Source organism: Oncorhynchus clarkii, unplaced genomic scaffold (assembly GCF_045791955.1).
Source record: "Oncorhynchus clarkii lewisi isolate Uvic-CL-2024 unplaced genomic scaffold, UVic_Ocla_1.0 unplaced_contig_6721_pilon_pilon, whole genome shotgun sequence".
Lineage (NCBI taxonomy): Eukaryota > Metazoa > Chordata > Actinopteri > Salmoniformes > Salmonidae > Oncorhynchus > Oncorhynchus clarkii.
In genome coordinates, this window is record NW_027260976.1 from 309,852 (window position 1) to 325,000 (window position 15,149).

At 49.0% G+C, this 15,149-nt stretch overlaps 1 protein-coding gene across 1 annotated transcript in view; it reads right to left on the minus strand.

The window, feature by feature from the left end:
• LOC139402755 (NBAS subunit of NRZ tethering complex-like) overlaps positions 1–15,149 on the minus strand; it is a 283,040-nt gene that overhangs the window by 234,189 nt on the left and 33,702 nt on the right. The window contains exons 15-18 of the mRNA XM_071146672.1: positions 12,538–12,810; positions 11,357–11,482; positions 10,343–10,494; positions 9,200–9,337 (exon numbers count right to left, since the gene is read on the minus strand). Coding sequence (XP_071002773.1) covers positions 9,200–9,337; positions 10,343–10,494; positions 11,357–11,482; positions 12,538–12,810 — 689 coding nt within the window. The remainder of the gene's footprint in view (positions 1–9,199; positions 9,338–10,342; positions 10,495–11,356; positions 11,483–12,537; positions 12,811–15,149) is intronic.

The following is a 15,149-nucleotide window of genomic DNA, read 5'->3' on the forward strand; positions in this document are numbered from 1 at the left end:
TGGTAGAGAGAGAGGGGTATATGTAGTGGTTGAGAGAGAGGGGTAAATGTAGTGGTAGAGAGAGAGGGGTAAATGTAGTGGTAGAGAGAGAGGGGTAAATGTAGTGGTAGAGAGAGAGGGGTAAATGTAGTGGTAGAGAGAGGGGTAAATGTAGTGGTAGAGAGAGGGGTAAATGTAGTGGTAGAGAGAGAGGGGTAAATGTAGTGGTAGAGAGAGGGGTAAATGTAGTGGGAGAGAGAGGGGTAAATGTAGTGGGAGAGAGAGGGGTAAATGTAGTGGGAGAGAGAGGGGTAAATGTAGTGGTAGAGAGGGGTAAATGTAGTGGGAGAGAGAGGGGTAAATGTAGTGGTAGAGAGAGGGGTGAATGTAGTGGGAGAGAGAGGGGTAAATGTAGTGGTAGAGAGAGGGGTAAATGTAGTGGTAGAGAGGGGTGAATGTAGTGGGAGAGAGAGGGGTAAATGAAGTGGGAGAGAGAGGGGTAAATGTAGTGGGAGAGAGAGGGGTAAATGTAGTGGTAGAGAGAGAGGGGTAAATGTAGTGGGAGAGAGAGGGGTAAATGTAGTGGTAGAGAGAGAGGGGTAAATGTAGTGGTAGAGAGAGAGGGGTAAATGTAGTGGTAGAGAGAGGGGTAAATGTAGTGGTAGAGAGAGAGGGGTAAATGTAGTGGTAGAGAGAGAGGGGTACATGTAGTGGTAGAGAGAGTGGTACATGTAGTGGTAAAGAGAGGGGTAAATGTGGTGGTAGAGAGAGAGGGGTCAATGTAGTGGTAGAGAGAGGGGTCAATGTAGTGGTAGAGAGGGGTAAATGTAGTGGTAGAGAGAGGGGTCAATGTAGTGGTAGAGAGGGGTAAATGTAGTTGGAGAGAGAGGGGTAAATGTAGTGGTAGAGAGGGGTAAATGTAGTGGTAGAGAGAGGGGTAAATGTAGTGGGAGAGAGGGGTAGAGAGAGGGGTAAATGTAGTGGTAGAGAGAGGGGTACAAGTAGTGGTAGAGAGAGGGGTAAATGTAGTGGTAGAGAGAGGGGTAAATGTAGTGGTAGAGAGAGGGGTAAATGTGGTGGGAGAGAGGGGTAAATGTAGTGGTAGAGAGAGAGGGGTAAATGTAGTGGGAGAGAGGGGTAAATGTAGTGGGAGAGAGGGGTAAATGTAGTGGGAGAGAGGGGTAAATGTAGTGGGAGAGAGGGGTAAATGTAGTGGGAGAGAGGGGGGTAAATGTAGTGGTAGAGAGGGGTAAATGTAGTGGGAGAGAGGGGTAAATGTAGTGGTAGAGAGGGGTAAATGTAGTGGTAGAGAGAGGGGTAAATGTAGTGGTAGAGAGAGGGGTAAATGTAGTGGTAGAGAGGGGTAAATGTAGTGGTAAATGTAGTGGGAGAGAGGGGTCAATGTAGTGGTAGAGAGGGGTAAATGTAGTTGGAGAGAGAGGGGTAAATGTAGTGGTAGAGAGGGGTAAATGTAGTGGTAGAGAGAGGGGTAAATGTAGTGGGAGAGAGGGGTAGAGAGAGGGGTAAATGTAGTGGTAGAGAGAGGGGTACAAGTAGTGGTAGAGAGAGGGGTAAATGTAGTGGTAGAGAGAGGGGTAAATGTAGTGGTAGAGAGAGGGGTAAATGTGGTGGGAGAGAGGGGTAAATGTAGTGGTAGAGAGAGAGGGGTAAATGTAGTGGGAGAGAGGGGTAAATGTAGTGGGAGAGAGGGGTAAAAGTAGTGGGAGAGAGGGGTAAATGTAGTGGGAGAGAGGGGTAAATGTAGTGGGAGAGAGGGGTAAATGTAGTGGGAGAGAGGGGGGTAAATGTAGTGGTAGAGAGGGGTAAATGTAGTGGGAGAGAGGGGGGTAAATGTAGTGGTAGAGAGGGGTAAATGTAGTGGGAGAGAGGGGTAAATGTAGTGGTAGAGAGAGGGGTAAATGTAGTGGTAGAGAGAGGGGTAAATGTAGTGGTAGAGAGAGGGGTAAATGTAGTGGTAGAGAGGGGTAAATGTAGTGGTAGAGAGGGGTAAATGTAGTGGTAAATGTAGTGGGAGAGAGGGGTAAATGTAGTGAGAGAGAGATGGGTAAATGTAGTGGGAGAGAGAGGGGTAGATGTAGTGGTAGAGAGAGGGGTAAATGTAGTGGTAGAGAGAGAGGGGTAAATGTAGTGGGAGAGAGAGGGGTAAATGTAGTGGTAGAGAGAGGGGTAAATGTAGTGGTAGAGAGAGAGGGGTAAATGTAGTGGTAGAGAGAGAGGGGTAAATGTAGTGGAAGAGAGAGAGGGGTAAATGTAGTGGTAGAGAGAGGGGTAAATGTAGTGGTAGAGAGAGGGGTAAATGTAGTGGTAGAGAGAGGGGTAAATGTAGTGGTAGAGAGAGGGGTAAATGTAGTGGTAGAGAGAGGGGTAAATGTAGTGGTAGAGAGAGGGGTAAATGTGGTGGGAGAGAGGGGTAAATGTAGTGGTAGAGAGAGAGGGGTAAATGTAGTGGGAGAGAGGGGTAAATGTAGTGGGAGAGAGAGGTAAATGTAGTGGGAGAGAGGGGTAAATGTAGTGGGAGAGAGGGGTAAATGTAGTGGGAGAGAGGGGTAAATGTAGTGGGAGAGAGGGGGGTAAATGTAGTGGTAGAGAGGGGTAAATGTAGTGGGAGAGAGGGGTAAATGTAGTGGTAGAGAGGGGTAAATGTAGTGGTAGAGAGAGGGGTAAATGTAGTGGTAGAGAGAGGGGTAAATGTAGTGGTAGAGAGGGGTAAATGTAGTGGTAGAGAGGGGTAAATGTAGTGGTAAATGTAGTGGGAGAGAGGGGTAAATGTAGTGAGAGAGAGATGGGTAAATGTAGTGGGAGAGAGAGGGGTAGATGTAGTGGTAGAGAGAGGGGTAAATGTAGTGGTAGAGAGGGGTAAATGTAGTGGTAGAGAGGGGTAAATGTAGTGGTAAATGTAGTGGTAGAGAGGGGTAAATGTAGTGGTAGAGAGAGGGGTAAATGTAGTGGTAGAGAGGGGTAAATGTAGTGGTAGAGAGAGGGGTAAATGTAGTGGTAGAGAGAGGGGTAAATGTAGTGGTAGAGAGGGGTAAATGTAGTGGGAGAGAGGGGTAAATGTAGTGGTAGAGAGAGGGGTAAATGTAGTGGGAGAGAGAGGGGTAAATGTAGTGGGAGAGAGGGGTAAATGTAGTGGGAGAGAGAGGGGTAAATGTAGTGGGAGAGAGGGGTAAATGTAGTGGGAGAGAGAGGGGTAAATGTAGTGGTAGAGAGGGGTAAATGTAGTGGGAGAGAGAGGGGTAAATGTAGTGGGAGAGAGGGAGAGTGGGGTGAATGTAGTGGTAGCTGTAGCTCATCCACCTCCCAAACACAGCTGTAGCTCATCCACCTCCCAAACACAGCTGTAGCTCATCCACCTCCCAAACACAGCTGTAGCTCATCCACCTCCCAAATACAGAGAGAGGGGTAAATGTAGTGGTAGAGAGAGAGAGGGGTAAATGTAGTGGTAAATGTAGTGGTAGAGAGAGAGGGGTAAATGTAGTGGTAGAGAGAGGGGTAAATGTAGTGGTAGAGAGAGGGGTAAATGTAGTGGTAGAGAGAGGGGTAAATGTAGTGGTAGAGAGAGGGGTAAATGTAGTGGTAGAGATAGGGGTAAATGTAGTGGTAGAGAGGGGTAAATGTAGTGGGAGAGAGAGGGGTAAATGAAGTGGGAGAGAGAGGGGTAAATGTAGTGGGAGAGAGAGGGGTAAATGTAGTGGTAGAGAGAGAGGGGTAAATGTAGTGGGAGAGAGAGGGGTAAATGTAGTGGTAGAGAGAGAGGGGTAAATGTAGTGGTAGAGAGAGAGGGGTAAATGTAGTGGTAGAGAGAGAGGGGTAAATGTAGTGGTAGAGAGAGAGGGGTAAATGTAGTGGTAGAGAGAGAGGGGTAAATGTAGTGGTAGAGAGGGGTAAATGTAGTGGTAGAGAGAGGGGTAAATGTAGTGGTAGAGAGAGAGGGGTAAATGTAGTGGTAGAGAGAGGGGTAAATGTAGTGGGAGAGAGAGGGGTAAATGTAGTGGGAGAGAGAGGGGTAAATGTAGTGGGAGAGAGAGGGGTAAATGTAGTGGTAGAGAGGGGTAAATGTAGTGGGAGAGAGAGGGGTAAATGAAGTGGGAGAGAGAGGGGTAAATGTAGTGGGAGAGAGAGGGGTAAATGTAGTGGTAGAGAGAGAGGGGTAAATGTAGTGGGAGAGAGAGGGGTAAATGTAGTGGTAGAGAGAGAGGGGTAAATTTAGTGGTAGAGAGAGAGGGGTAAATGTAGTGGTAGAGAGAGAGGGGTAAATGTAGTGGTAGAGAGAGAGGGGTAAATGTAGTGGTAGAGAGAGGGGTAAATGTAGTGGTAGAGAGAGAGGGGTAAATGTAGTGGTAGAGAGAGAGGGGTAAATGTAGTGGTAGAGAGAGAGGGGTAAATGTAGTGGTAGAGAGAGGGGTAAATGTAGTGGGAGAGAGAGGGGTAAATGTAGTGGGAGAGAGAGGGGTAAATGTAGTGGGAGAGAGAGGGGTAAATGTAGTGGTAGAGAGGGGTAAATGTAGTGGGAGAGAGAGGGGTAAATGTAGTGGTAGAGAGAGGGGTGAATGTAGTGGGAGAGAGAGGGGTAAATGTAGTGGTAGAGAGAGGGGTAAATGTAGTGGTAGAGAGGGGTGAATGTAGTGGGAGAGAGAGGGGTAAATGAAGTGGGAGAGAGAGGGGTAAATGTAGTGGGAGAGAGAGGGGTAAATGTAGTGATAGAGAGAGAGGGGTCAATGTAGTGGGAGAGAGAGGGGTAAATGTAGAGGTAGAGAGGGGTAAATGTAGTGGTAGAGAGGGGTAAATGTAGTGGGAGAGAGGGGTAGAGAGAGGGGTAAATGTAGTGGTAGAGAGAGGGTTACAAGTAGTGGTAGAGTGAGGGGTAAATGTAGTGGTAAATGTAGTGGGAGAGAGGGGTAAATGTAGTGGTAGAGAGGGGTAAATGTAGTGGTAGAGAGGGGTAAATGTAGTGGTAGAGAGAGGGGTAAATGTAGTGGGAGAGAGAGGGGTAAATGTAGTGGTAAATGTAGTGGTAGAGAGGGGTAAATGTAGTGGGAGAGAGGGGGGTAAATGTAGTGGGAGAGAGAGGGGTAAATGTAGTGGTAAATGTAGTGGTAGAGAGGGGTAAATGTAGTGGTAGAGAGAGGGGTAAATGTAGTGGTAGAGAGAGGGGTAAATGTAGTGGGAGAGACGGGTAAATGTAGTGGGAGAGAGGGGTAAATGTAGTGGGAGAGAGGGGGGTAAATGTAGTGGTAGAGAGGGGTAAATGTAGTGGGAGAGAGAGGGGTAAATGTACTGGTAGAGAGGGGTAAATGTAGTGGTAGAGAGGGGTAAATGAAGTGGTAAATGTAGTGGTAGAGAGGGGTAAATGTAGTGGTAGAGAGAGGGGTAAATGTAGTGGTAGAGAGGGGTAAATGTAGTGGTAGAGAGGGGTAAATGTAGTGGTAGAGAGAGGGGTAAATGTAGTGGTAAATGTAGTGGTAGAGAGGGGTAAATGTAGTGGGAGAGAGGGGGGTAAATGTAGTGGGAGAGAGAGGGGTAAATGTAGTGGTAAATGTAGTGGTAGAGAGGGGTAAATGTAGTGGTAGAGAGAGGGGTAAATGTAGTGGTAGAGAGAGGGGTAAATGTAGTGGGAGAGACGGGTAAATGTAGTGGGAGAGAGGGGTAAATGTAGTGGGAGAGAGGGGGGTAAATGTAGTGGTAGAGAGGGGTAAATGTAGTGGGAGAGAGAGGGGTAAATGTACTGGTAGAGAGGGGTAAATGTAGTGGTAGAGAGGGGTAAATGAAGTGGTAAATGTAGTGGTAGAGAGGGGTAAATGTAGTGGTAGAGAGAGGGGTAAATGTAGTGGTAGAGAGGGGTAAATGTAGTGGTAGAGAGGGGTAAATGTAGTGGTAGAGAGAGGGGTAAATGTAGTGGTAAAGAGAGGGGTCAATGTAGTGGTAGAGAGAGGGGTCAATGTAGTGGTAGAGAGGGGTAAATGTAGTGGTAGAGAGGGGTAAATGTAGTGGTAGAGAGAGGGGTAAATGTAGTGGTAGAGAGAGGGGTAAATGTAGTGGGAGAGAGAGGGGTAAATGTAGTGGGAGAGAGGGGTAAATGTAGTGGTAAATGTAGTGGGAGAGAGAGGGGTAAATGTAGTGGTAGAGAGGGGTAAATGTAGTGGTAGAGAGAGGGGTAAATGTAGTGGGAGAGAGGGGTAAATGTAGTGGTAAATGTAGTGGGAGACAGAGGGGTAAATGTAGTGGTAGAGAGGGGTAAATGTAGTGGGAGAGGAGTAAATGTAGTGGTAGAGAGGGGTAAATGTAGTGGTAGAGAGAGGGGTAAATGTAGTGGGAGAGAGGGGTAAATGTAGTGGTAGAGAGGGGTAAATGTAGTGGTAGAGAGGGGTAAATGTAGTGGTAGAGAGAGGGGTAAATGTAGTGGGAGAGAGGGGTAAATGTAGTGGTAAATGTAGTGGGAGAGAGAGGGGTAAATGTAGTGGTAGAGAGGGGTAAATGTAGTGGGAGAGGAGTACATGTAGTGGTAGAGAGAGGGGTAAATGTAGTGGTAGAGAGGGGTAAATGTAGTGGGAGAGAGGGGTAAATGTAGTGGTAGAGAGGGGTAAATGTAGTGGTAAATGTAGTGGTAGAGAGAGGGGTAAATGTATTGGTAGAGAGGGGTAAATGTAGTGGGAAAGAGGGGTAAATGTAGTGGGAGAGAGAGGGGTAAATGTAGTGGGAGAGAGGGGTAAATGTAGTGGTAGAGAGGGGTAAATGTAGTGGGAGAGAGAGGGGTAAATGTAGTGGGAGAGAGGGGTGAATGTAGTGGTAGAGAGAGGGGTAAATGTAGTGGTAGAGAGAGGGGTAAATGTAGTGGTAGAGAGAGGGGTAAATGTAGTGGTAGAGAGAGGGGTAAATGTAGTGGTAGAGAGAGGGGTAAATGTAGTGGTAGAGAGGGGTAAATGTAGTGGTAGAGAGAGGGGTAAATGTAGTGGTAGAGAGAGGGGTAAATGTTTTTTGGACACATTGAACCCATTTTCATTTGGCACAATTTGGCACACCTCTATAAATTGTTTAAACTGGTACCAGGTTACCGTTCAGACGAGTCCTGTGAGACTTGGGGAGGTCTCAGAGTAAGACGGACAAACGTCATGTTCTTGTGAATCTCCCCATAGAGGGGTCACAATTCGTTCCAACGCTACAGACCTTTTGGTGAGAAGATAGATTTTTGGGATGTCTCACGGTCGGACAAACACAGCTGTAGCTCATCCACCTCCCAAACACAGCTGTAGCTCATCCACCTCCCAAACACAGCTGTAGCTCATCCACCTCCCAAACACAGCTGTAGCTCATCCACCTCCCAAATACAGCTGTAGCTCATCCACCTCCCAAACACAGACGCTGAAGGCTTAAAGTGACATATTTTGCTGGGGATTTTTGTTCCCATTGTGTTACTTCGTCTATTGACACACCGATGCATCAGTCTAACAGTTAGCTGGCTGTGATAGGAGGCAACTGAGGATGGATCAACAACATTGTAGTGACTCTACAATACTAACCTAAAAGGACAGAGTGAAAAGAAGGAAGCCTGTACAGAATAAATATATTCCAAAATATGCATCCTGTTTGTAGCGAAGGGCTAATGTAAAATTGCTAAACAATGTGTCCTGAATAGAATGCATGGTGGTTGCTGCATCATGTTATTGGTATGCTTGTCATTGGCAAGGACTGGGGAGTTTTTCAGGATAAAAAATAAAAGATATAGGACTAACCACCGGCCAAATCCTAGAGGAAAACCTGATTGTCTGCTTTCCAACAGACACTGGGAGACAGATTCACCTTTCAGCAGGACAATAACCTAAAACACAAGTTTGACTTAAATCGTCTTGAAAACATATGATACTACTTCAAAATGGATGTCTAGCAATGATCAACAACCAACTTAAGAGCTTAAATCATTTTTTAAAGAATACATGTGCAAATATTGTACAATCCAGGTGTGCGCCGTTTTTAAGACCCAAAAAGACTAATGTAATGTGAATACTTGTGAGATATTTATGTATTTAACTTTCTAAATTTAGCCCCCCCCCCCCCCCCCCCCCCAAAAAAAATGTAAATTATTGTTTTCACTTAGTCATTATGGGGGTAGTGTGTGTAGACGTAAACAAAATGTGGTTTAAGTCAAGGGGTCTGAATACTTTCTGAAGACACTGTACAACTATGTCATATGATTTATGAACGTCAAGAAATATCAGATGGACTTTACTCAGTCAAGAGACCATTTCTAAACTAGTGAACCTTGACCGTTTGTCAATCCAAGCACTGTAAGCCGATGCACTTTATGAAAAGACCAAAGACCAGAAATGGAATTTTTACGAGACGTACAAATTGACTCACGGACGATGAAAGAGTATCGTGCGTTCTCTCCTTCTCCCCTTCTGTGTAAAGAAATCTCACTGCAACCATAGTGCACACACACACCACACACCCCACACACACCACACACACACCACACACACCCAGGTACTGAGGTGGGACACACAGCAGACTTGTCAAAGTTTACTGGTCATCGCTGGCTTTGTGACTGATAGGTGTCTGTTCTAGATCAATAGAAGACGAGTCTGATAGGTGCCTGTTCTAGATCAATAGATCGCTAGAAGACGAGTCTGATAGGTGCCTGTTCTAGATCAATAGATCGCTAGAAGACGAGTCTGATAGGTGCCTGTTCTAGATCAATAGATCACAAGAAGACGAGTCTGATAGGTGCCTGTTCTAGATCAATAGATCGCTAGAAGACGAGTCTGATAGGTGCCTGTTCTAAATCAATAGAAGACGAGTCTGATAGGTGCCTGTTCTAGATCAATAGATCGCTAGAAGACGAGTCTAGCAGGGCGAGGCAAACTTCAGGACCAAGCGAAAAGTAGCAAACTGAAAATGAGGGCGTAATGGTCTGTAGAGCAGCCAGCCGGCGCTGCTCGTGGTAAACACTGGTAGAGTTGTCCTGTCGTTGACTGAATATATCCGCCCTCATTAGCATGTCATTAGTAGGTTTCCTGATGTAGAAAGAAATGATTTAACCACAGTACAGACCGTCATTATAGCTCTACAGGAACTAAAACAACTATGGAACCCTGACCGGCTGACAGACCGGCTGACTGACCGGCTGACAGACCGGCTGACAGACCGGCTGACAGACCGGCTGACTGACTGACAGTTTGATTGACTGGTTGTGTGTTCTGACCTGCTGAAGTCGACCCTGGCCAGGAGCTCCTGTCTCTTCCGGCTCTCCTTCTCTCTCTTTAACTCCATCTCTTTTTCTGCAGACAGGAAGTCCTCGTACGGAGCGTCATCAACATCAAGGTCACCTGATAGGATGAACCTACGGAGGGGGAGGGGCATCTTTAGAACTGTTTGGTTATATATTACATATTTCATATTTGAGATTCTTCAAAGTAGCCACCCTTTGCCTTGATGACAGCTTTGCACACTTTTGGCATTCTCTCAACCAGCTTCATGAGGTAGTCACCTGGAATGCATTTAATTAAACAGGTGTGGAATTTATTTCCTTCTTAATGCGTTTGAGCCAATCAGTTGTGTTGTGACAAGGTAGGGGTGGTATACAGAAGATAGCCCTATTTGGTAAAATACCAAGTCCATATTATGGCAAGAACAGGTTAATGAGCAGCTCAAATAAGCAAAGAGAAACGACAGTCCATCATTACTTTAAGACATGAAGGTCAGTCAATTTGGAAAATGTAGTTGTGTCCAAACTTTTAACTGGTCCTGTACGTTCTACGTGAAGGCATGGTGCTATCCAGTACAGTACAGGAAGTGTTGTGGGTACATGGTGCTATCCAGGACAGTCATTATAGTCAGCAGGAAGTGGTGTGGGTACATGGTGCTATCCAGTACAGTCATTATAGTCAGCAGGAAGTGGTGTGGGTACATGGTGCTATCCAGGACAGTCATTATAGTCAGCAGGAAGTGGTGTGGGTACATGGTGCTATCCAGTACAGTCATTATAGTCAGCAGGAAGTGGTGTGGGTACATGGTGCTATCCAGTCATTATAGTCAGCAGGAAGTGGTGTGGGTACATGGTGCTATCCAGTCATTATAGTCAGCAGGAAGTGGTGTGGGTACATGGTGCTATCCAGGACAGTCATTATAGTCAGCAGGAAGTGGTGTGGGTACATGGTGCTATCCAGGACAGTCATTATAGTCAGCAGGAAGTGGTGTGGGTACATGGTGCTATCCAGTCATTATAGTCAGCAGGAAGTGGTGTGGGTACATGGTGCTATCCAGTCATTATAGTCAGCAGGAAGTGGTGTGGGTACATGGTGCTATCCAGTCATTATAGTCAGCAGGAAGTGGTGTGGGTACGTGCCTGCCACCGTCCTCTCTGTTGCCGATAGCGATGAGTGCCTCCAGGTCTGTCCCCTTCAGGCCGTACTGCAACAGCTCCTTAGCAGCGTCCACGTTCTCTGGGACACGTTCAACACACTCATGGAGCACCCACGATCTTTTATGGATCTTACTCTACACACAGACAGAGAGAGAGAGACAGACAGGCAGAGAGAGAGAGAGAGAGACAGAGAGAGAGAGAGAGAGACAGACAGGCAGAGAGAGACAGACAGAGGGAGACAGACAGACAGGCAGAGAGAGAGAGAGAGACAGAGAGAGAGAGAGAGAGACATAAAGACAGACAGACAGAGAGACAGAGAGAGACAGAGGCAGACAGGCAGACAGGCAGACAGGCAGGCAGGCAGAGAGAGACAGAGAGAGAGACAAAGACAGACAGACAGGCAGACAGGCAGACAGACAGAGAGAGAGAGAGACAGTTTGTTCTAAAATGTCCACAATATAAATACTATCATAACTATTGACACATGAGAGTGAGAGAGTGAGTGAGTGAGTGAGTGAGTGTGTGTGTGAGTGTGTGTGTGTGTGTGAGTGAGTGAGTGAGTGAGTGAGTGAGTGAGTGAGTGAGTGAGTGAGTGAGTGAGTGAGTGAGTGAGTGAGTGAGTGAGAGAGAGAGAGAGAGTGAGTGTGTGTGAGTGAGTGAGTGAGAGAGAGTGTGTGTGAGTGAGTGAGTGAGAGAGAGAGTGTGTGTGAGAGAGAGAGTGTGTGTGTGTGTGTGAGAGAGAGAGTGTGTGTGTGTGAGAGAGAGTGTGTGTGTGAGAGAGAGTGTGTGTGTGTGAGTGAGTGAGAGAGAGAGTGTGTGTGAGTGATTGAGTGAGTGAGAGAGAGTGTGTGTGTGAGAGAGTGTGTGTGAGAGAGTGAGAGAGTGTGTGTGTGTGTGAGTGAGTGAGTGAGTGAGAGAGAGTGTGTGTGTGTGAGTGAGAGACAGTGTGTGAGTGAGTGAGAGAGAGTGTGTGTGTGAGTGTGTGTGTGTGTGTACCAGGTAGTCCTGTATGGAGGCGATGCTGACAGTGCTCTTCCTCCACTGTCTCTGGTAGACCAGGTCTGAGTCTAGACCGTATGCCTGGGCCAGCGAAAGGGCCTCCCCATACTCCTCATTATCTATCTGGAGAGACACACAAACCACCATCATCATCATCACCACTACTGTCTTCATCATCACCACCACCATCATCATTGTAATCACCACCATCATCATCACCTCTACTGTCTTCATCATCACCACCACCATCACCACCATCATCATTGTAATCACCACCATCATCATCACCTCTACTGTCTTCATCATCACCATCATCACCATCTAAAACTCTACTAGCCACTCAGAAGTGTTTTCCAGCCAAAAGTTATTTCCTGCTAAAGTTACAGCAACAAAACAGATGAACAGGCTTTGTGATGTTTCTAAAACAAAACATATTACTGAGAGAAATGTTCCCCTGCCCTTTTAAGGGCTGGAGGTTACCGTGGTAACACGATTGGAGTCATGTTTGTGCCTGTGAGATGGAGTCTGACTAGTAAACGCGTTGTCTTCTCTTCTCTAGCAGGTGAAATTAAAAACGTAGAAAAACGACCTGGCTTGTGGAACAAAACAATGAGAATGGCCAATAAACACAAGGACAAAGTCTCACTAAAGTAGACTTTCGTTTTCAAGTAAATGACACGATATTGTATTACTGTGCACAGCACTTATTAAAACAAATCTTTCACTCAGCTCTTCAGGTGCACACAGCCCCCAGCCAGGCAGTGTTGAGGTGGGAAAGGCTAGATAGGATTCCTAGTTCTTTGACTTTTGTTCGATTTAATTGACCAACTATGAAACTAAACAGGCAGAAAAACTTTGAAGACAGCTGCTACGGGATTTATTTAACTATAAATGTGATCATACTTGATGTTTTATTCACAAATATGAAAATGTGCCTTTGGTTACTTTGACTACTTGAGAATGTCAGTCGACCATTTTGTATTTTGAGAATGTCAGTCGGACATTTTGTATTTTGGGAATGTCAGTCGGCCATTTTGTATTTTGAGAATGTCAGTCGGACATTTTGTATTTTGGGAATGTCAGTCGGCCATTTTGTATTTTGTCAGTCAGCCATTTTGTATTTTGGGAATGGTGGTGGAGTGTACGTGAGCTTGGTGGTCATCGTCATGGTGACTTACCTTCCTTTGGTACAGCTCTTCAGGCGTGGTGGAGCGTAGGCTGACCAGACGGTAACTCTTGACGACGGTGCGGGGACGTTTCCGTGGCGGCGCGAAGCGTTCCATCTCGGTGACGTAGTACAGCCCCTGCTTCACGTAACCGGAGTAACGGGCCTTGGCTGACGACTCATCATCAGAGTCAGAGTCTCCTTCCTCACCCTCCTCATCCTCCGAAGCTACACCCCCCATGTTACTGTCCAGACGACCTCTCTTCTGTGCCAGACGCACTTCACACTGGGTGTGGGGGAGCAGGGGGCGAGAGAGGAGAGAAGGGGGCGAGAGAGGAGAGAAGGGGGGGAAGGGGGAGCAAGGGGCGAGAGAGGAGAGAAGGGGGGGGGGGGGAGAGAAGGGGGGGGGCGAGGAGAGAAGGGGGGAGGGAGAGGAGAGAAGGGGGGGAGAGGAGAGAAGGGGGGAGAGGAGAGAAGGGGGGGAGGGAGAGGAGAGAAGGGGGGGGGGGGGAGAAGGGGGGAAGAGGAGAGAAGGGGGGAGAGGAGAGAAGGGGGGAGAGGAGAGAAGGGGGGAGAGGAGAGAAGGGGGGAGAGGAGAGAAGGGGGGAGAGGAGAGAAGGGGGGAGAGGAGAGAAGGGGGGAGAGGAGAGAAGGTGGCGAGAGAGGAGAGAAGGGGGGAGAGGAGAGAAGGGGGGGGGGGAGAGAAGGGGGGAGAGGAGAGAAGGGGGGAAGGGGGAGCAGGGGGCGAGAGAGGAGAGAGGGGGGGGGAGAGGAGAGAAGGGGGAGAGAGAGAAGGGGGGGGAGAGAAGGGGGGGGGAGAGGAGAGAAGGGGGCGAGAGAGGAGAGAAGGGGGCGAGAGAGGAGAGAAGGGGGCGAGAGAGGAGAGAAGGGGGGAGAGGAGAGAAGGGGTGGAGAGGAGAGAAGGGGGGAGAGAGGAGAGAAGGGGGCGAGAGAGGAGAGAAGGGGGGAAGGGGGAGCAGGAGGCGAGAGAGGAGAGAAGGGGGGAGAGGAGAGAAGGGGGGAGAGGAGAGAAGGGGGTGGAGAGGAGAGAAGGGGGGAGAGGAGAGAAGGTGGCGAGAGAGGAGAGAAGGGGGGAGGGGGAGCAGGGGGCGAGAGAGGAGAGAAGGGGGGAGAGGAGAGAAGGGGGGGAGAGGAGAGAAGGGGGGAGAGGAGAGAAGGGGGAGAGAGGAGAGAAGGGGGGGAGAGGAGAGAAGGGGGGAGAGGAGAGAAGGTGGCAAGAGAGGAGAGAAGGGGGGAGGGGGAGCAGGGGGCGAGAGAGGAGAGAAGGGGGGGAAGGGGGAGCAGGGGGCGAGAGAAGGGGGGGAAGGGGGAGCAGGGGCGAGAGAGGAGATAAGGGGGGGAGAGAGGAGAGAATGGGGGGGGAGAGAAGGGGGGGGGGAGGGGGCGAGAGAGGAGAGAAGGGGGCGAGAGAGAGGAGAGAAGGGGGGAGAGAGGAGAGAAGGGGGGAGAGAGGAGAGAAGGGGGGAGAGAGGAGAGAAGGGGGGAGAGAGGAGAGAAGGGGGGGGGGGGAGCAGGGGGCGAGAGAGGAGAGAAGGGGGCGAGAGAGGAGAGAAGGGGGCGAGAGAGGAGAGAAGGGGGGGAGAGAGGAGAGAAGGGGTGGGGGGAGAGAAATAGTTGGCCATATTTAATGTGTGGTAGGCTGAGCTCTCTCTCCCTCACGGAAACACGAGCCAGTAAGAGACATTTTCTTACAGCCAGTAAGAGACATTTTCTTCAACGTCTACATGATCTCTACAGATGGTAGCAGTCAAACAGAGGGACAAAGCACGATGCTCCTTCATCCAGTGAATTTCAACGTGACCTGTAACGATGAGTCCAAATCCACTTAGTGTATTATATTATTGGGCGTGTTTCCCCCCAGAGTGGTGGCACATCGACCACTGACTGTGCTCTCTGACTGTCAACTGAAAAGCAAGCCGTTGACTAGATTACAGAAGGTGTGGAAACTGACTGAATAAAGTCCATCTATTCCTTTGCCGTTCATAAATCCTTGTCCTCGGTTTCCTTTCCTAAGAGATGAAGGCCATATTGTGACAGACAGCCAGCCAACCCATCTCCTGCCAGCCAGCCCCTCCAGCCAGCCTTCCAACCCGCCTTCCAGCCAGCCCTCCAACCCGCCTTCCAGCCAGCCCTCCAACCCCACTCGAGCCAGCCCTCCAACCCGCCTCCCAGCCAGCCCTCCAACCCCACTCGAGCCAGCCCTCCAACCCGCCTTCCAGCCAGCCCTCCAACCCGCCTTCCAGCCAGCCCTCCAACCCCACTCGAGCCAGCCCTCCAACCCGCCTTCCAGCCAGCCCTCCAACCCGCCTTCCAGCCAGCCCTCCAACCCCACTCGAGCCAGCCCTCCAACCCCACTCGAGCCAGCCCTCCAACCCCACTCGAGCCAGCCCTCCAACCCCACTCGAGCCAGCCCTCCAACCCCACTCGAGCCAGCCCTCCAACCCCACTCGAGCCAGCCCTCCAACCCCACTCGAGCCAGCCCTCCAACCCCACTCGAGCCAGCCCTCCAACCCGCCTTCCAGGCAGCCCTCCAATCCCACTCCAGCCAGCCAACCCCTCTTCAGCCATCCTTCCCTCCCTCACTTGAGCCAGCCAGTCCTTGCC